The sequence below is a fragment of the Acartia tonsa genome, chromosome 4, assembly GCF_053477335.1.
Source record: "Acartia tonsa isolate MP-2025a chromosome 4, ASM5347733v1, whole genome shotgun sequence".
Lineage (NCBI taxonomy): Eukaryota > Metazoa > Arthropoda > Copepoda > Calanoida > Acartiidae > Acartia > Acartia tonsa.
Genome location: NC_137263.1, coordinates 36,318,560 through 36,340,091, shown reverse-complemented (window position 1 = coordinate 36,340,091; position 21,532 = coordinate 36,318,560). Strand labels below are relative to the sequence as shown.

General features: G+C 31.4%; 1 protein-coding gene across 4 annotated transcripts in view; it reads right to left on the bottom strand.

Moving 5' to 3' along the window:
* Positions 1–21,532, bottom strand: part of LOC145317003 (kinesin light chain 1-like) — a 158,864-nt gene that overhangs the window by 33,744 nt on the left and 103,588 nt on the right. For 2 of the 4 annotated variants that reach the window (XM_080157861.1, XM_080157859.1), the window contains exons 2-4: positions 5,672–5,828; positions 5,001–5,330; positions 2,847–3,111 (exon numbers count right to left, since the gene is read on the bottom strand). In XM_080157861.1, coding sequence (XP_080013987.1) covers positions 2,847–3,111; positions 5,001–5,047 — 312 coding nt within the window. In that variant the 5' untranslated portion in view covers positions 5,048–5,330; positions 5,672–5,828. Of the gene's footprint in view, positions 1–2,846; positions 3,112–5,000; positions 5,331–5,653; positions 5,829–16,178; positions 16,255–21,532 lie in introns of those variants that run through there. The other 2 variants (XM_080157862.1, XM_080157860.1) reach the window with 2 other exon arrangements.

Genomic DNA, 21,532 nt, shown 5'->3' with positions numbered 1-21,532 from the left:
ATTGTATTGGTAAGTGTTGGAGTGTCTTTTCAATGCACTTTACTCCCATTTCCGTTGCCAGTAAATATTCGCTTTATACACTAAATTAAACAATTTTACACAAAATTTACTCTACTAAATTTTAATTTCAATTCCAACAAATTTTCATTGGGCTTTCAAACAGGGATAAAATGAGGGGCTTCAAAAATTTGAGTGGGTTAATCTAAAGTTTGAGGAGGTAAACACTTCTTTCCCCAAAAACTTGGACGTCTATACTTTTTGAATTACACTGCATAAAATTTCATATTTCTTTAATACATTTTTAAAGTAAAAAACGGTCAAGGCTGTCATATGTTTAATAGGAGCATAGGTAGCTGATATTCAAATCACCGTTATGTACAATAGTCAATATCATCTCTAAAAAGAATAACGAAATTCTATGCTATTTCAAGACCAAAAAACTTTACTAAGGCAAATACCATCTATATATAATAATTTTTATTGAATACCGATTTATTTTCAGATTTTTGACCAATCCGACTATCCCTGAAGTTAAAAGTTTTTACTTTATGACTTTTGCATAATAATTATAAAAATCATTCAATGATTCATCTTTTTCTTCAAGTGTTTTCTCAGAAAAGAAAATTATTGATAAACAAGGATGACAACATCTATAAAAGCTAAGTTCAATCAATAAGAAAGTCAGACTAACGACCATTAATGATTACAGAGTGAACAGAGTATTAGGCATTGTCCCTCAAAGTGTCTTCTTGAGCACAGAAAACTTCCCTCTTTATATTCTTGAAACAAATTGAAAAGCTTTTCTTTGCTTATTAATTCCTTTACGCCAGGTTAGGTTAGGTTATATTGGGTACTGCAGGGCACTTAAGGTATAGGCCCAGCAGGATTAGGATCCTCACAGGGGTTAGGCATAGTAATAAAGCAACCATTTTATTTACAATTTGTTTTAAAATAAAGGGGAAGGTTTAAGTGCTCGACAGGCACTTTGAGGAAAAGTACTAAAAATCCTTTTAAAATACGAATTAACCCTTTTTTCATTTGTAATCTCTTTTTTCAAGAATAGGTTAGATTTTGCTCATATAAGCAGTAATGATAATGTTTTGCACATTTAAAAATTGTTAATTTTAAAAGACAACGGCTGAACGTTAATTTTTAATATAAAAACTGACAATAATTATAAAGTAATTTTCAAACAGTATTTGTATATTAATCATATCAAATGTTATATTGTATATCATATACACTAGACTTGTAAATTAGAGCTCTATTTCAAAGCCAAAAGTAATCTTATGTGAAAAGTCCCTTAATCGGCAAGTGGAGTATTCATGTCCCAATTTAACATTTTAATTTGTATTCTTAGTTAGGTTAGGTAAGATTTGAAAAAGCTTCGCAGGGATAAAGCCCGGTTTTAGAAATTTTGAAATTTAGGTTTTGTTAGGTTAGATTAGAGAATCCCCGCTGGGTAAAGGCTATATACATTAAATCATTAGGATCTTAAGATCTTCTTTTATTTTAATAATTTGTCTTTTGAATACGTTTAAGTGATAAATGTGTATCACTCTAATAACTTTGTCATTACGTCTAATGTAAATAAAATAAAAATATTAAGAATTCATCCAACCAAAAAGTCTTCCGTCCGCTGTCAAGGATAACATACTTAAAAACAGTTTAGATTGGGGTATTGCCATGTCAAAATATAGACAAAGGTAGAGCAATTAAACGGTTGGTTGGCAGTTTAAGTTTTGGCTAAAAATTATTTCCTTTAAACCTGTAATTATAAAGACTTTTATTTGAGAACATTACATTAAACTGCAAAGAAATCTCGACCATAAAATTAAGGCTTAAAAACTTAAGACAAAATCATGATTTTTAGTTGTAAAGCTACTGTTCAAGAAGTTCGTCCGTCTTATCTGGTAACGTTTTTTAAATATCTAATTAAATTTTACAATCATGCCCATGGGATTTATTGCCTTATAGCACGAAATATTTTAATAAGTATTATATACTCAGATGTTTATCTAAATATTTGTTGACTGCAATTTATACTTGTGTTGTAATTATTGTTCTTGCAATCAGGGAGTGTTTTTGAATTAATGTTAAAAATTTAATATAATGTACTTAATCAAGTATTGGAATATATGTGTATTTTCCCTAAATTAAATTTTGTAAATTATGAGGAGAGGGGAGATTTGTTTTTATTAATTTATGTTTAGAGCTATAAAGATCACTAGTGGCTTCGTCTCTAGTCATGGTGGGAATCCCCCCCCCCTTCATTTATTTATATTTAAAAATAATTATCTTTGTTTAGGGGAGGGGGGAGGGGTGATCCTTTAGGGGCTTTGCCTTTAGATATATTTTATATATTTTTTTTATTTGGGAGCTGAGGGAGGCATTTTATCTTCGGAGGGGTGGAAACCTCTTCCCATGTTATAAGCTTTATATTTTTCTGTAAAAACTTCCCTGAAAATGGAAATCATGGGTTCATCGGTCCAACCGTCTTATAGATCTTATGTGACATACTCAAACAAAACTTACTAATTTAATAAAATAGAATTCGCTAAATATATTTATCATAGTGTTTGTTGGTTAAAATTTTGCGTAAATTTGCATGAATTTATTTTTAGTCTGATATAAAAGTTTTAATGGCTTCTCAGACTTTTTATTTATTCTAATTCAATAATTTTTCTTTACAATAAAGTTTAATTTTGAAAACATTAGAAGCTTTAACTCTGTATGGCCCTAACTCTCTAAGACTTAACTTAAATTCTAACCTAACCTTATAAAGAAGCACATAAAAAAGCAATTTTGCTGATAAAAACATTCAAAAATAAGCCGCAGCTGCTTACCTGCATTCTACGCATTTCCAGTCTTGCAAGGGTGCGGTCAGCTTCCAGCCGCTCAAAGTGGCCGGCCAGCGCAATCAGTACCCCTGACTCGGCCACACCCACCTCCAGCTTCTCAAGGCTGTCCGTCACGGCGGCGATCCTCTCCTCGAGGACAGGACTGGCATTGTTACCGCCGCCTCCGGTATCCTCGGTGTTTCTGATGTTTTCTAGGATTAGGATGTGTTCATCTCGGAGGGCTGCGAGACCCGAACCACAATCGCGGGTCCTGTAAAAAAAATAATTTAGATTTTTGCATAAAAAAGAAAAATACTAACAAAAGCGGAAAAGAAAACAATAATGATGATAAACAAAATTCCTATTTCTGTAGATTAAAAGTTTGAACTCTGCTAGTTTGATCACAATTCAAAAAGTTACCAAAATGTTTGAGCCAACAAATAAAATAAAATGTCAAATATCCCCCCCTTCCTGATTTAAACCAATTATTAACTAGTTTTACCAGAGTTATACCTGTCTTCCTGACAGGTATGCACTTATTTCGGAGGAATTGGGTTAATCCAAAATATGACGAATATCCAATAGATATAAAACGTCTTTATCTTAATAAGACCAATAGGAAAACCGTGCATGATCAATCCGATCACATTTAGGTACATTTAGTTATTTTCATTTTAATTCATATAGAAAGTCAGCTATGAACAGTTAAATTAGGAATATTATACCCTCCAATAATCCTATTATATACATAAAGTAAGAAGTTTTTTTTTGTCTGAAGCTTAAGGCTTCAACAACTTTAGATCTGATTGGAGTTCTCCTTTCTAGAGAAGCTTCGCAGATGTCCCTGGATGATTTTAGGCTATTTTTCAGCCCCCTTCTTACCCATTACAGACATAGCCCCTAGATGCTAGGGGCACAGCTACTAGTTTATATAGAAAGTAATACTTGTATTACGTGATTGAATCATATGTAACTGAATATAAACAAAAATCTTTAGTCTTTAGAAATTCTTTTTATATTGGAATGGATTATTGTGTTTGGTTGACTCTCTAGAATATTAAATCTATTGAATATTGTTTACTTTATATAGGATTTAAGTTAATAACCTAGGACAATGGAAAATTAATAGACAAATTATGTTTAAAATTTAAACAAGAAAACAATTTGAAACTCAAAGTATTAATTATAAAATAGATGGCCAAGGGAATCATTGTAAATAAATCAAGGATTAAATTTCTTTTTGAAATCATAGCCTAAATATTTTAAAATTAAGAAACTGACACGAGACAGTCAAACATCCCATTACTAAAGGCGTATAGGTTTAATTTAAAGAAGGGAGGGAGGGGGGGGGGATGGAGAGGAAAAATTATTTTACTTTTGGATTGGTTAATTTATATCCAGAGGCGACTTCTTATGTTGATGTAACCCCCCTTAAAATATGGAAAACCCTTTCAAAGACCTATTTTAGCTTTAATGTTCAGTAGAATCACATTGTAGTAAGATCTTTCAGCAAAGCCAGACAAGCATCCTCTTATTTCTTTATAAATTTAGTTTTATTGTCCCTTGCCCTGAGTTTATTTTATTGTTTAATCCAAGCAAAATTACTACAACACTTGTATCTCTCAGAAGTACGAGAGAGATATTTTAATCCATAAAATTTATTTTGTCCTTATTTATGCTTTAAAAATTACGATATCATTTAGGCCCCGGCAGTGATAACCCTTCAGTCGCAGAGATTGATAATTAAGCCATGCACCATAATACCCTAAGCCTTATCAAGCCACCCAATAAGCCTCATTGTGAGCTAAGCTATAAGGTTGAATACAGTTGGGGGGTGTGTTTTGACAACTCTACAATTCGAGGTATATACTGATTCTCTGATCAATACTAATTCTTTTCATAATGTAAGTCTGCTTAATGTTTTTTTACATATATTTCTAATACCCTTTTCCTAGGTTTTTTTGCAAAATTTAAATTAAATTCTGGATAGAAGGAAAATTTTATTTTATTTTACAATTTTCCTATCTTAATTTAATTCACTGCATTTAGAAATTTAGGAAGGAAAGGGATTGTTAATTAAATATAAATTTTGTTTATATGCAAATTCTAAGTTTTAGTTGAACAATTTTTTGTATGAACACAAAAAATAAAATGACTCACCTTGAAATTATATTTTTCTGATCAGCTGCCAAATCGTTGTCCGCCATCTTGCTTTTTATTCGCCAGCAAAGAAAAACCCGCCAAAATTATTTTTCACTGTTTATTATTTATCACTATTTGTACCTTTATGATTGATTTTCAGTTTTTGAATTGATTAAAATCAAGATTAAAAAAATTCTCACAAATTCGTAGACATGTTTATCTTTGAATGAACGGGTCACATGATAACATTTGGGCGTGGCTGCTCTATAGATCTGTCTACAGTGTCAGTTCACATGGTCAAAACTATTTCATGGCGATTAAAAACTCAAGTTGGTGTTGCTGTTGTCACTAGGAATATGAGAATATTCGGATTTATATTGAAAGTAGTTAAGTTGTTATAAGTTTGGGATTTACTAGTGGCTGTGCTCTAATGTTATAAGTTTGGGATTTAGTAGTGACTATGCTTTAAGTTCCTTTCTTTGGAAGGGAGAGAGAATATGAAAAAATTGAAAATTTCTAATTAGGTGTAGTTTTATTTTGGAATATTTGTAAAATTGGTTTAGCCAGTTAAGGGATACACCGGGACACGCAAAAAACATTAACCAAATAATATAGACATCAATACTTCAGTTTTAATAATTCATTAAGGTAAAACTAAAAAAAGTAGCAACCTTGAATCCGAATTTTGCCTTGATAGAATCCAAAAAGATAGACAGACTGTGGCTAGATAGACAAAACTGTATCTATCCAAAGATAGATATTAGTATGCCTCTATTGTCTGTTGATGGATGGATAGATGGATAAGTTCTGCTTGGCCAGGGTACAATCTATCTCTAGTTTCACTTCCTGAAACAATACAACAAAGATTAGAGAAGTGTTCTTATAAAACTAAAGAAGATAAAATATTTATACTTAAAGGATAAGACAATGGATAAATAATTGTTGTAAATCCCAAATTATGATAAACAAAACTACTCCTTCTGTAGAATTATAGGTTTATGGTATGGATACAGCTAGTTTGTACCAACCAATCACGATTTAATAAAAGTGTCCAAAGTCCAACGTCTCCCCCCTTCCCATCAAATCATCAAAGCTCATTAAAAAAAATTTATATGGGATATGGTGAGTAGGCAATGGATCTAAAATTCAGTCTTTGCGTACCAGAATAACTGACGTTTACCTCCAAAAAAAAAGACTTTGGGTACTAGCACAGAATTCCGTTAAAAATATAAATTGGTAAGAATATAGAAACATAAAGTTATAATATTGATTGTTTTTATGGGTCAAAACACAGATAGCATATGAATACTATTTATTCTACTTTTTTTAACAGAAAATTTGTTCTTTGTATAGAGCTTGTCTGTGTGTCCGTTCATCTGTACAATTTTACATGCGTAGAAACTATTTTTGGAATATCAGTATGTTAATTCTATTCATAGTGAATGTTAGCTATTTTATACAGAATTTTAATTTTAATTATTTGATTTTATTTTAGGTATGGTTATTCTTTTTACAATAAGACACAATATAAAGTTTCAAGCATCTTGTATACTACGCATTTTCAACAAATGAATAGTAGAGCTACAAATAAATCTTTCATTTGTTCAAAATTAAAATTATCATAAATGAATTTTTTTACTATACGTAATCTGCAACTTTATGAGTAAAGAATCAACCAAATGAGCAACTTTAAAAAAAGTATTTTCAAATATTTAAGCAGAAAAAAGTTTTTGAAATTAAAGTGAGGTAGCTGTTTTTCTAATCTTAAAACATAAGATAAGTTCAGACGTTAAAGAATAAGTTTATGTTGGAAAGTTTTGAAATAGAGTATGTGAGTCGAATTATCCCCGGGAAATATCAATCATATAGGAATAAATAATTGTACTTTTTAATGGCGGAGCCAATGTATAAGTGTTTGTGTCTGTCTGTCTGTCTGTCCTTCTGTTGGTAAAAGGGTTACCATTTAAATAAAAATTTTCATTCTTTTCCTTTTCTTTTTTCCCTATCTCTTTACGAATGCATTAATATTTAGCTTAAAATTAAATTGGGCTAGGCTAATATTGGATGTAATCATCCTTATTTAATAAAACCTTACATATCCCATGACCAATGATAAAACACAAGAATTGGTGTTTCTGTAAAACCTATGAAATTGAAAAATCCACAGTTTCACACCACCCTGATAAAACGCTGTGCACACCATGGATAAAACAGTCCTTTGTGTTTGTTTATATTTACTAGTCTGTACAAGTGTGTATGCGTGTTGTGGACAAAGAATACTTTGGAATGCTATTGAGAGCTATGTACTTTGTAAACAAGGAAGATTCATCTTTTTTATAAACTTACTCGGACATGGGGACGAACATACATACTATAAAGTACCTTCGCTACGAAATGAGTATTTTTTTATTCGTCAAGGTATGAACAATCACGAATTGGCAAAAGACAATAGCTTATTTTATTGGGGCCTAACTGACCTAAAATAATATAAATATACAGAAGCACAATGGGGTGTGACATCAATTCCACATAAAGTCTCATTTTTACATTTCCACACAAAGCATGTCCAGTTTTCTAAAGAGATAGAATAAACAATAAAGTAATGTACTTATCAAAAGATGATAAAAAAATTGTGGATATAAAAATTTGGACAGCACTAGTTTGTACAATCTAATCAAAATTAATAAAAGTGCCCAAAGTCCAACATGTTTATAAAACTTTGGAAAATAGCATCATTTACAGTGCAATGTCCCCTCACTACTTGACCAATTCACTTTAATTAACACATATAGTTAAACAAAATTAATACTTTTGTGTCATTTGCCAATATAAATACTTTGCAATTATGTCACTTTGACGGAATTCATAATACACCGCACAAAAGACATAAACTAAGATAAGATGCTAAGATTATAATATGCGTCTATAGTAGATAGATTGTGTACTGTCCTATACGTGGTTTGGCTGCAGCCCAAAAATCAGCAGCTAAAAATCGGTTGGAAAGCATTATTTTGGTCTTAATATTGTATTGATGGTTGCTAATAGGTTGACCATATGTCCTCAGGAGGATAAATGGCCAGCAAATCCTAGAAAGAATAGATGGTTGTATTGTAAATTCTATGGACAGGTTATAACAGAGATAAGACAATGGACAATAATTTGATATCAATTCCAAATGTAGCAAACAAAATAATCTCTACTGTAGATTAAAATCATTGTTTGAAAAGTTTTGACAATCATAGTCTTATAATTCAATAAAGTACCCAAAGTTTTTGGTTTAGCGAATAAGTTAACGTAGTAATAAACAAACAATCCCATGTCCTCATCCTTCCTGGGTTAATTAAAAGTAAAATTGTAAAAAACTGAAAATATTTTTCTATACGGTGACATAAATGTAACTCTTTAGCATATAATAATCGATATTAAGAAGATAACAATTTATTGTTCGTGATTTATTCATAATTTGTGTGAATTGTTATTGCTACATATGAGCATAATTGACCTAGTTTTCTTAGAATTATTTTTTATTTGAAAAGATTATTTTCTTTTATCTAAAAAGGTCATAAAGATTAAATGTAATAGCTTATGTAAGATAAATAATAAAAAAGGCCTTTCAAGTCACGCGTCTGCTCTATAATATAAAAAAAGACTGAGCATACTAACTAGCAGCTGCGTCCCTAGCATATTTAGGAGCTTCATTAGAAGGGGTAGAAAGTGGCAGAAAATAACCTAAACCATCCAAAGACTTTAATTTAAGAATAAAAGAGGCATAAACTATCCCGAGCCAAATGGGAAGCATGTTAATCAGATCAGTGTTTATCGAAATCTGAAAAAGTTTTTAAAAACGTGCTCCTTTATATAAAAGGAAACATAAGATGATATAAAAAAAGTTATTTCCGGAAAATAATATTTTCACTATATTGTTTTGACACTACATGGATACCCCGATATGAATAAGACACTTTCTTGTTTTTTTTTATATGTTATAGGGCCTGAATATGAGCATATATGTTTATAACGTGAATATATCTTGGCCATTGTTCTTGCTATTAAGATAAACATTCTGTATCATACAGATTTTTATCATCAAGATTGTCCATAACAGGGTTCCCTAGTTTAAATATTTTTAGAAACATAGTTGCCAACTTTTGATACAATTTAGGTAGCTGTGTTTAATGCCCTAGGAAAATGAGGATAGATGTCACAGCTTTTGGCCTACCTATTCTATTGACGTCATAGTAGAGGGAAAGAGAAAGGGAAGGGAGAAAGAAACACCTAGAAAAGAGATGGGATATAGGGTATTTTCTAACGTCAATAGAATAGGTAGGCCAAAAGCAGTGACAACTATCCTCATTTTCCTAGGGCACTAAACACAGCTACCTAAATTGTATCAAAAGTTGACAACTATCCTCATTTTTCTAGGGCACTATAGACAGCTACTTTTTTTAATGTAATTTTGAAGCAGTTGTAAAAAATATCTTAATTGAAATATTCAAAATATTTTTTTTTTTTCAACAGAGTTGACAACATTTTAAATTTAACCGAAATCAGATGGAAGTATTGAAACTAAAAATATCATAATATCAAGTAAAATAAAAGGTCTTGAAATGAACAAACCAAGCAGTATAAAATAAATGATTTTTGACAAACAAATCTTGCCATTTAAAGAGTGGATTTACTATAAACACCAAGGACAATGCTGTCCATAAGAAGCGCATCATACAGACAACTTTATCAATAATACAAAGTAGAATTATGTCTGTCCGTCCGTCCGTCCGTCTGAAGCTTAAGATCTCGGTAACCACTGAACCAATTGGATTCTACTCTTCCGGGTATATACCTACTGGTCCTGTGGTGGTTTTAGGCTATTTTCTTGGGGGGGTGGAACACCCCCAAACCCCCCAAAAACAAAAAATACCCCCCCCTTTTTTTTTTTTTTTTTTTTTTTTTTTTGCAGAAGATTTCCTTGGTCCTTTTACGAATTTCACCTTAATTTTTTTGATCACCTCTTGGGGCAAAGCCCCTAGAGGCTAGGGGCGAAGCCGCTAGTATAAAATAAAATAAAAGGATGTAAACAAGCAGTCATTTTACATGCTATAAGCTGAAAATCTCCACACAAAAAAATTACTTTTATGCTACAAAGCAACTGATAACATACTCGTACAGACGGACGGACCGTCAAACGTATTTATATTGTAACTTCGCTACTACTAACCTTTATATTAAAGTTATATAAACTGTTATAAATAAATTATTGTCGCCAATTAAAAACCCGCAAGTCATATGCCCATACCGAAACAAATGTGGTGCTACGAAAAAGTAATAACTATTATTGTTGCAAAAAATATGCATATATAACAGAAACTATGGTGTTAGGAAAACGCAAACAAACTTTTATCGCCCATAAAAAAGTATGATGTTACGAAAATGCAACTAATATTATAGTTGATAATTGAAAACGATCAAGTTATATTATGTTATAACCTACATGTTATATGTCTAAATGGATATAGAATATACTTGGATATTATGACAAGAAAAAAATGTCGTTAATTTAGGTTGCCAACATGGATATCACTTATGTGTCAGTTCGCTGGACAAGTAGGATTGAAAGGGTTGTGGTAAAGAGGGTGGAGGGGGGATGAGGATCGTTATTTAGCCAGTGACAAGTTACACTTTATGTAATAATAAATATTTTTATGCCTATAGCTGGACCCCTCTTCCCTTGTAAAGAACTTCTACAGCCCTTTTGTGCACGCCTCTGGTGTACTCAATTTTTTTTCTCTTTCTATCTTCTATCTATCTAATGTTTATTTATTTTAATGCTCACTGTCTAGCTGTCCAATTTATTTTTATGTTCATACAATATCACAATATTTCATCCGTCTTAAGTAGCGCAGCTACTTTAAAAATAACTTTTTACGTCGATTAGATAAATATTCTTTACATTATTTTACTAACTACATTGCTTGCATTTTGTAAGATGTTTGAATAGATTTGATACAATAAAACAAAACATGAAATTCAAATTTTTTTCAAGTAAGGCTTCGAAACCGATTAATATCTTTTGATCCAGAGCCCGTTCTTAGCCTTACTGAAAAATAATGTATAGCATTATATCACAGACATTTTTCCCCACAAATATAAAAATACAAATCACAAAACTGGTAATAATGCTATAATTTTCATTCTAATATGCGCGAAAAGCTTTCTATAATACGATGCGATAAATAACTAAAATCTATTGTAAGTTTACTAGATTTTGCTATAAAATAAATGTTTTAAAAAGTTGTATTTGTAGAAACACCCTAAAGACCAACTAAGCAAAAACTGTTGGTTATAAAAAGCTGAGGAAAGAATGTCGCTATCTATTGATTCCTTAGTTTATTATCAATTCTCATTTGGCCCATAAACATTGAGTACATGTATAATATATTTGTGCCAACCAACGGGTGAAGGGATACAACCATCGAATATAAACCAATGTCCTCTCTTTTTATATCTAACCAATATTGTTCTTGAAAAAAGTGGCGGTTTCCTCAATAAGCCTCGTCGAGTACACCCCCCCCTCACGGCTGATTTAAAAGAAATTAATAATAAGGGGATGGTAAAAAATGTGGGGTGGGGGCATTTTTAGGGAAAGCGCTGAAAAATGTGATTTTGTATCTTTTTTTAATTAGGGGAAGACTCTTTCATCTCATTCTTCATTTGTTTAAAACAATTTTATTACATGCACAAAATTTAAACAAGATGACAATATTATTTACTTCTTAAATTTTGAAACCCAGAATAATTATATTAACATAACCAATGATAAAATAGCGCAAATGTACGCAAATTGGGGAACGTATACCCATTCCATCTCCGTATTACCGTATTTATGTTTGGACTTTAAATCATTTACAGAATTTAAAACTAACATTCTTTCCATTTAAGGCCATTTATTGACAATATCCTTCAAATATCAAGTGGTTATATGCCCACCCCACACCCCTCCCGTAAGTCCCCCAAACGTCTCCTGATTTTGAAAGGGCAATTTACCGTGTTAGACTTGGGTGCATTATTATTTAGTAAATATACAATTTCAATGTTTTATGTCGACTATGGAATTTAATAAAACTAGTGATTGTTGACATCATATCAAAATACCGACAGTTATGACGACATCATGACTAAAACAAAGTTTTAAATTTTACCACATAACTACATTCTAATAATGACATTAGGGCAGTCTTATGGTGATTAAGTAACAGCAAAATGTTGATTATTCGCGTTGGGGGGTATTGTGGCATCCAATAACAGTTTGTGAGATCTTAATATGCAATATATGGTCCCCATTAAGAAATAGTTAACAGTAGTTTATAAATGGCAAGCGATCATTACAAGAATGACAACATTTATCAACAGCGAAACTTTTATTAATATAGGATCAATTTATGGAGATGTGGAATGTTTCATAAACTCGATCTCCTTCCCATTCGTTTACTAAAAAACGTTGGGGACTGTTTACTAAATCCTGATTGGGTTGCACAAACTTATAGTTTTGAATCCATTATTGTGGGTGTACAATGTACATCAATTAATTGTCCATTGTCTTATCCCTTAAGATCCCTGAAGTAGCTGCATTGTAACTAATATTATTAATATGCTAATACTTTAATTATAAACAGTTTTGTATACGACAACATTGCGTATAAAATTAGCTTATTAGTAGAAAAAAGGTACCAAGTAGACCAAGAATGTACACAAATTTACAAAGTACATGGGTAAATCTAATCAAATACAGGTCTAAAAGTTGAATTGATATTTTGGGCGACTGTCTTTTGTAGAGGTATGTCATTAAAAGCGTAGTATTCTTGTTGTGTTTCCTTTTATGCATGTTGTCATCCTTATTTTGATTTTTACATACTTTAAACCTATTTAGTTTTTAACATTAAACAATCATAGTTATCTATAATGACAAGACAATGGTCGATAAATCGATAAACCTCCCTAATGATGAGACACAAAATTGCCTCTTCTTTAGATTACAGTGGTTGAAACGTTTGGACACTCAACTAAATGAATCAAACAATCAAAATTAAAGTTCTAAAATTCTAAGCCAACGAATAAAAAAATAAATAATAAACCTTTGGGGACTTGTGTAAAAAAACAGCCCAATGTCCATTCCCTCCCTGAAACAACACAGTCTATTCACCGATGAATAAAACTCAAAAACACCCCTTAACCCCACTTACCTAACCTTACCCCTAGTGCCCGTTAAGACACCCTGCCCCATCCATCGCGAACTGCATAAAAAATCTCCCCAATTTGTAAATGTGACTTAACTTGACCTTTTAATCCTTTATGTGAACTTTAAAATGACAAGCTTTAACCCCAGATTTTAAGAAATTCGCCCCCCTCCCCTCGAGCATGCCCCGAGCCCTTTTCATTTGCAAAGAGGTTTAAAAACAAATCCCGCAAAAAAACCTTTTTTTCACATATTAAAAACACAGAAAATCAACTTATATCAAAAGCTACAGAAACCTCAAAAGGACAAATTTAATATCAAATTTATTGCTAGATCATAATCCCATAAATCTCTCTACCTCATACACCCTCAATAGTTTAATAGTTTTTTTTTGGGGGGGGGGGGGGACGGTGTTAACTCCTATAAAGATATTAGGAAAAATTGCCTTTCACTTTTCATCCCTTCTTGTAAAACCCTGTGAACACCACTGTATAGAATCACTATAGAGTCAAAATTACATTCAACCGATATTTAATTTTCTTATGGTTTACATATTACAGCGTTAGTTGAAAGTGGCCATGACTTACTTACTATCGATGTGTCAATTTTCAATATCACTTCTTTTTTTGATCATATAACAACTAACACAAAGTAATTGAGGGATGATCAATCTAATATTTATGTTGGTTTGTAGTAACAACTGCAAAGAGTTAGTAAAAATTGATAAGTAATGCATACAACACCAGTGTGCTTTCAATACCGCAATATGTGCCTCATATAATCCAATCGCAGAACTTATTCGAAATTATTTTTTCTTTGTCTTTGTCATCAAACATCCCCTTTAATCTATCTGCTATTGTGTTTTAAATTTAAATTTAAACAAATCAAATCGCGAATGGTTTAAGTTGCGGAGGCGATGTAACACCTACAGCATAACGCTTTGCACAGTCGGGTTGCAAAAAATGGTTTCAAATTTAAATCTTGTAATGCGTGGTAAAATATGCTTGTTTTGGTCAGGTTAAATTAGTTGAGTTATAGCCCAGCAAATTAGTTAGGAAATCTATAAGAATATTAGATCCTTTCAACACAATTTTTATGCCAAAAATATATGATTTCAATTGTTATAGTCCCTAACTGTTGTACAACACTAAAATTCACACACACACATAAACTTACTCACAAACACATACACACATACACGTAACAAAACAATAAAAATGCAGCAATAGGCAAAAATTTTGCAAAAACTTATTTTTTTTCTTTCAGGAACAGTAACTTATCTACAACCAAATCTTCTCACTAGTATTTAGCTACCCAATGAAGAATTCTGCACCTAATAATTTTAGTAAAGGTTACTTTATCTATCAGTATCGTATTCATTTTTCCTGGGATATATTTGTTTACTGTCATTTAATGTTTGGGTAAATAAAATATGATAGAATTGTCCTATTGGTGTTCAATAATTCTTATAGCCACTGAAGTGTTAAGATTTCTTAATATTTACATTGAAGAATTACTAATTAAAGTCTATATCAATCGGTACACCGACAAACTTAGTAGGAGACAAACCCTCTAAGAGACAATGTATTAGTATTAGAGGGTACAAACATACTAGGGACAACCCCTCTAGGGGTTCAAAACACAAGGGGGACATCTCTTAAGTAAAACAGTCTAATATTTTTCGAAAAAATCTTTCAAAATTTGAGAACAAAATTCCACTAACAGAAAAACAATTTACGCATCAAATCCACTACGGCGTTAAAGTACAAGTTTTTAAGTTTTAGTGTGGTTTTATGCTATTTTCAGGTCATCCCTTACCTTCAAATACGTTGTCTTTAGATGCTGGGGGTGCTTCCTTTTAGAAACACTATTCAAAACGTATTTATCCAAAATTTTGATGATTATTAGCATACGAATTTCTTATCATTGAGCAATCAAAAATACAAAGTTTTAAAATAATAAAATAAGTTTTAGAACATTTTGAAATCGCGCTTTAAATCGGCACTTTTCGCGCATTTACGTGCGCTTCACGCTGCTTGTGCATTATTTGAACTTATTTTTTCATTTTTGATTATCTGAATATTAAGATTTTTACAGTGATACATTACTATTTAGTTACTCATTAAGTCAGCATCACATAGTTTTTAAAGTAACATTTCTCGTATATTTGCAATGGAGAAATGTAGCTGAATTTTCCCAACTCCCATATTTTTGCAACCCCCCAGCCACCCTCTTCACCTGTTTGTGAGAAAAAATTGTTTTAAACATTGATTTTCTTGTCAGTTTAATAAAAACATTTTCTCACAGGGTGTTTGGGAAGCGAAGCTGCTATATAATAAATTTATGGAACTTTACGTCTGAAAGTCAGTCAAATATCAGTAAGATTGAGGCTACTGGGCAGATGCTCCCTCTGTACTGCGAAGCAGGGATTTCAGGGGATAACACAATGGAGATAAATAAATATACATTCGCAATAATGACAAACAAAGTTATACATTCTGAGTATTCAGGACGGATATTAATACTTTAGAAGCAAGAAATCAAAATAATAAATGTACCTAAAGTTTTTGATCCAACGAATAAGATAAAGTTGTACCAAACTTTGGATACTAGTCTAATTTAAAGTCAAAGGTCCCCTTCCTCCCTGACAGCTAACGTCTTATTTTTACATACACAAACACGCTTGCAGCTAGAGTGTTAAAACATGTCTTAATTTTGGAATTCTTAATTAACCAATACTTTCTATATTCATAATGTATTAAAGTTTGCTGTCTTCTTTGATTTTGCGCTACCTCTGGATACAATTGTTTTTAGTAAAATAAGAACAGGTGAAAAATAAATAAAGATATCATAGACAAAGCCATGTCAAATTATTATGCTGTTATTATAATAACAAAGATTGTCAACATTATTTTTGGTATATATAGGTTTAATTTGTAATGAATATTATCGGCCATGATAATTACCTTTCTAATAATATGTCAGCCAAGGCCACTTTTTAGAAATGCCATGAAGTCGAAAATGTCTTCCATAAGAAATTATCATACCTGAAATATACAAGAAGTTTTTTTTTATATTCTATAATAAAAATCGATGGTACAAGTAGTATGATGTATGTGTGTCTACTGATATCATACAGCTGGGCCGAAAGAATTTGTAGTATTAAGGGAGATACGGGGTACAATAGATTGTAAATTAGATTACCCTAAAAAGTTTATAAAATCAGTCTGTCATTTGTTAGCTTAAAAAAAAAGGGTAATATCACGGTTTCTAATCTTTTCCACAAATGATTCTATTCTACAGAAGGGTTAATTTGATTTATCTAAATTGGAGTACATACATCTGTTATCCTTTGTCTCACCTCTAAAAATCCCTCAAAATAAATGCTTTTGGCAGAAGACAAGTTATAAAGTAAAAAAAGTTATAAAGTAGTTGCGCTAATAATAATCATTGAATAGCTAGGGCAATGGATGTAGAATATACATGGATATTATGACAGGTAAAAAATTGTAAATTTAGGTTGGTATTTCTTTTTCATTAATTGTTCAGTTGGTTCATCCAGTGGGAGGAAATGGGTTAACGACGGGGAGGGAGGGGTGGAGGGGGATTGGAGTTATTTCTGTCCGCTACAAGTTTGAATTTATCAGAGTACACGATAATCTGGTGTAAGATCCAAGTAATAATAAATCCATTGCTAGGGCATTATAAATTCTAAATTACATTATGTGCGCCGCTATTGAAAAACTTTAGCCTAAATCAATAAAAACTTATTATTAATTCTTACGATAGTATAAATTAATATCGTGAATAGATATTTCTGTTCTTAAAAACAAATTTAATCAAAATCAAATGAAATATATATTTGTCGAAAATAATAAATGTTCAGTTATCCACAGGTAGGAAAATAGGGATATAGTCCCTTTCGTGGCAACGCACCTTAAGGGGCGATTCTTCGTATTTTTCACAGTAAGTTTTCTACTATTTCTGGCCCCTGCGGGAAGCTCTAACCCTGCGGGGCCAATTGGCTAACCCTGTGGGACAATAACCTAACCCAATATAACCTAACCTAACCTAATTTAACCTATAAAAAGCCATTTTAAAATTTCTACGAATCGCCTCTTAAGGAGCGTTGTCGCGAAAGGGACTATTCCCGAAAATAGATATATTTTTTTTCTCTTTCTTCGATAATGTATTACTTACCATTAAATCTTTTCTAAATAAAATTACCAAAATATGGTATGAATTACTTAAACTACTGTATAATAAATGAACTAGATACCATACAAAAATTTAATTAATAATCAATGAATAAATAACAAGGATTAAAACATAAATAAGAGCGAACCTCGAAATTTTTATAAATGATTTATTAATTTATGCTACTTGTAGAGTCTATTAATCCTAGAGTCTAAATAACCAAGATGTCTTTATGTATGTCCACTAAAATCTATCATCGAGTTCCAAAAATTTCAAGAAGTTTTACATCGGGATAGTTTTCAGGCTAATGGGCGTTGGAAATAGATACGATACCCCGTCCCCCACTTCCAAAAAGTAATTCCTTCCTTTTCAAAATATAATTGGATTGGAGAGGAAATAACCCTCTCTATTAAAAGAATTAAAATTACGTGTTCATACGATAAAGCATTTAAACTTTATGGGATTTATAAAAACTTCCCAGATAATTGTGAACCATAATCAGTCTAATAATTATAATTTAGTCAGGGCTCGGCAATTAACTAAGCCTCAATTAAAAACCAATATGGATGCTTTGAACATTTTTATGAAAAGAGGGATTGTTAGGACTTACGTTCGTAAAATGTCCAATTAAATTATATTTGTAACACATATGTAACTATGTATATAGATTGATTGATATCTGTATTAGGCGCGTGTGTGGTATTTTAATACCAAAACTTTTCTAACATTGATCAGTAGGTGTAACCTACAGGATTTTGTAATAGCTATTTATCGCAGCGAGCGAAAGCTATAGACAGCTTTCTGTAAAAGAAATTTCCAATTAATGAATTGACTCAGTTCATGGATGGTTTTAGTCTTAATTGGGAATTGTTTAAAGATATTTTTCTGCCTCTCACATAGACTTAAAATACAGAGCTCTCAATACTAGGGTCGCTGGATTTTTTTTGAGAGAAACCTATACTTTAATTAAGATAGCTAGGAGGCTAATATGAAAACCTCGATATTAGTAAACTCAAGTTTTAGGCTATTTTTTGAGAGGTTATCCCAGGAACAAAAAAACTATTTCTCGTAATCATTCTAAACCGATTATTATCCAGTGGATTTGAACCGGTTCTTAACAATACGAAAAAATTATGTCTAGCATCGTATAATATCTAGTTTTCTACTAATATAAATATTTACAATCATATAATTGTACATTTTATATCCGCGGAAAGCTGTTTGTAATACGATGCAAGAAATAACTATTATATCATTAATACATTTAAAATTAAAACTACATCACGGCCAGTTTCAAAGGCTAGGGTCGTATCCACTTGTGGTTTATAACTAATTACACTTCTATGGATATAATTGTTCTTGTTAGTGTAGGATGTATTAGTTTATAGAGTTGTCGTCCCATTAATTTTCTTTCAGAATACTATCTTCTCATTTATCTAATACAAATTACTCTCAAACTAACAAACAAAATCCTATATACTAAAGTAGCTGGATGTATGTCTGTACTGTAAGAACTGCTTAACTGTGAAGTAGTAGTTTAAGAATCTCAAAATTTTAGGTACAGAGCAGGTTTCAGGCTATTTCGCAGTGTAATGGGGTTTGATATAAGCATTTACCCTTCTTTAGATTTTCATTTTTTATTAAAGAATAGATGAGGGTATTCCCAATTTGTCAGAAAATTTTAAGGTCAATGCCAATGGGTTTATGAAAGATGGACTACAAACATCGTTCTTCTTTGTATAACATATACTAGATAGGCATTATAAATTAATGTAGTTAGGTCAAGTGAGCATTACCGTAATAAAGACCTCAAGAAACATGGTAGATTAATAAAATGTAATAAGCCCAACTCGTGTTATAAGCATAGTGCTTTTCCTCAATTTGCCTCGCGAGCACAGAAAACAACCCCCATGATTTTTTAAAAATAAAGTGAAAACAGGGGTGGGGGGTTATTTTTTTCCTTTATGTCTATGTCTAACCTGTGTGCCCAATTTTACCTACCTTAACTTGACCTAAAGTAAGATGTAAAATATTTGAAAAGCTATCTCCCACTCCTTATTTTCCATTTATTCTAAAATCAGAGGAAAGGGGGTTCTGTGCTCGACTAACCCACTATAAGGGGAAACTGCCTATAAGCTCGACTATTAATAGATGCACAAACACTAAAAAACCTGATTAATTAACTACAAAATGTCAACACATTTTTGCAAATTAATTCTTTTTTTCTTCTTCACTCGTTGGCAGCAAAACTGCTCTATGGCATAATAAATCTTTATGTGCGTCAATAGCATAATAATTTGTCAATAAAGTAAATGATTTACAACAATTTGTAAATGATGCAATATTTTTAATGGTTTCTTTGATGGTGACATAACAAATTAAGACCCAACATTCGAAATTAATTTTGTTTAATTAACATTAGTCGAATAATGTTGTCAATAATGTGTCATCTATGATCATTTTTTTCAAAGCCAGCATTCCACAAAATTACACAAGTTTCACAACTTAAAAAATAATGTTATTGCTATGCTACTTATATGCATAATTTTTAAAAGCGAAGCTTTTCTATAATTAGGGTCGGTCCGTCCGTCCGTCCTTCACAGAGAGTTAGCTCTTTTCGTTAATTTAAACAGGTTAGAATTGTCCTATCGATTCCAAACTTTGCATGATGATTCCTATAGTAGTTAGGTACAATTAAGAAAGCGTAGCAACTCTATAAACAATACCATAATGTCCGTACGTCCATTTTAAACATGTCGATTTTTAACTTTTTTGACAACAAATTTTTGTATATTCAAACTATCCGATTCTTCTGATTTTTTGAAAAGTGATTCCTATTACAACAAGGTACAATGTTATAAGCGAAGCATCTCTATAAAAAAGTCCCAAAAATGTAAGTATGTCCTTAAACAGTATCATCTATTTATGCAGTTTTGCAACAAATTTTCTTAAAATATTTTTTGTAGTGATGCATTATTATTCTGCTAATTCAGTTCTGACAATCTACAAGTGTTAATGTTCGTTTGTCCTTCCATTTCAGAGCTTCGCTTTTATGGATGTTGTCATCCTTGTTTTGTTAGTAATGAATAAATTAACATTGAGCAGATGTTTACAATAAAATACTCTTTCCTTGTATAATAATTAAAGTAAAAAACATGAAAAACTTGAGGATCAATTGACATTACCAACCAACCGCAAGGACGTCAAAGCTTTTTTGTTTTGTTTGGGGGGGGGGGGTAATTTGAAGGTATTTGTAATTTTATCATCAGCAACAAAAACGAACGAGGAAACAGATGGACAAGATAAGTTAGTTGAGTAGCTTCGCTTCTCAGAATAATTGATAAATGAGCACGTTCCTATGTGCTTGAAGTGTAAATTTGTAACAGTACATACCTATAATCAACAACAATCATGACTATAAATTAATACTCAATTAATTCCATAAATTTAGAAATTTAATATCCGTTATGAATTGATTTAAAATTAGGGATATAGGTATAAGTATAAGTACAATAGTAATTTCTTAAAGGTTTAAACAATAATGTGTTTGAATTTGTGTCTGTAATTAAAGATCTCACTAACCACTGGACCGATATGTCTATCCTTTACTATGAAGTGTTTTTATATTTTGGGGAGAGTACCTACACCTTCCCAAGATAAAACGTCTTAAAAACACCCCAACATGACAAACCTTAATTATGTAAAGCCTATAGGCGACATCACCCTCCCCAATCCTCTTTAATGGGCTACTGTGAGCCTATACATACATTTAGGGATAAGGGCAGGAGTAGGTTGCGCTAAAAATCCGTAAAGGTGTGAGTTTTAAGGTTAAAAAATAGTAGTAGATCGATAATAATTAATAAATATAAATATTTTTTACTGAAAAAAATATAAACAAACTTTTAAAAAAGTTAACATAAATTTTTATCGTTATTCTACTGTTTTTAACTTAAAACTCACAACCTTGTTTATGTTTAACCTTTACGGATTTTTAGCGCAACCCACTCCTCCCTTTATATAATACTAAAAGATAGATTTATTTACCTCTCAATTCTTACTTAATCAAACTTAACAAAACTTCTTTAAACATAAAAGATATTTAATATTTATATCCAAAAATGGT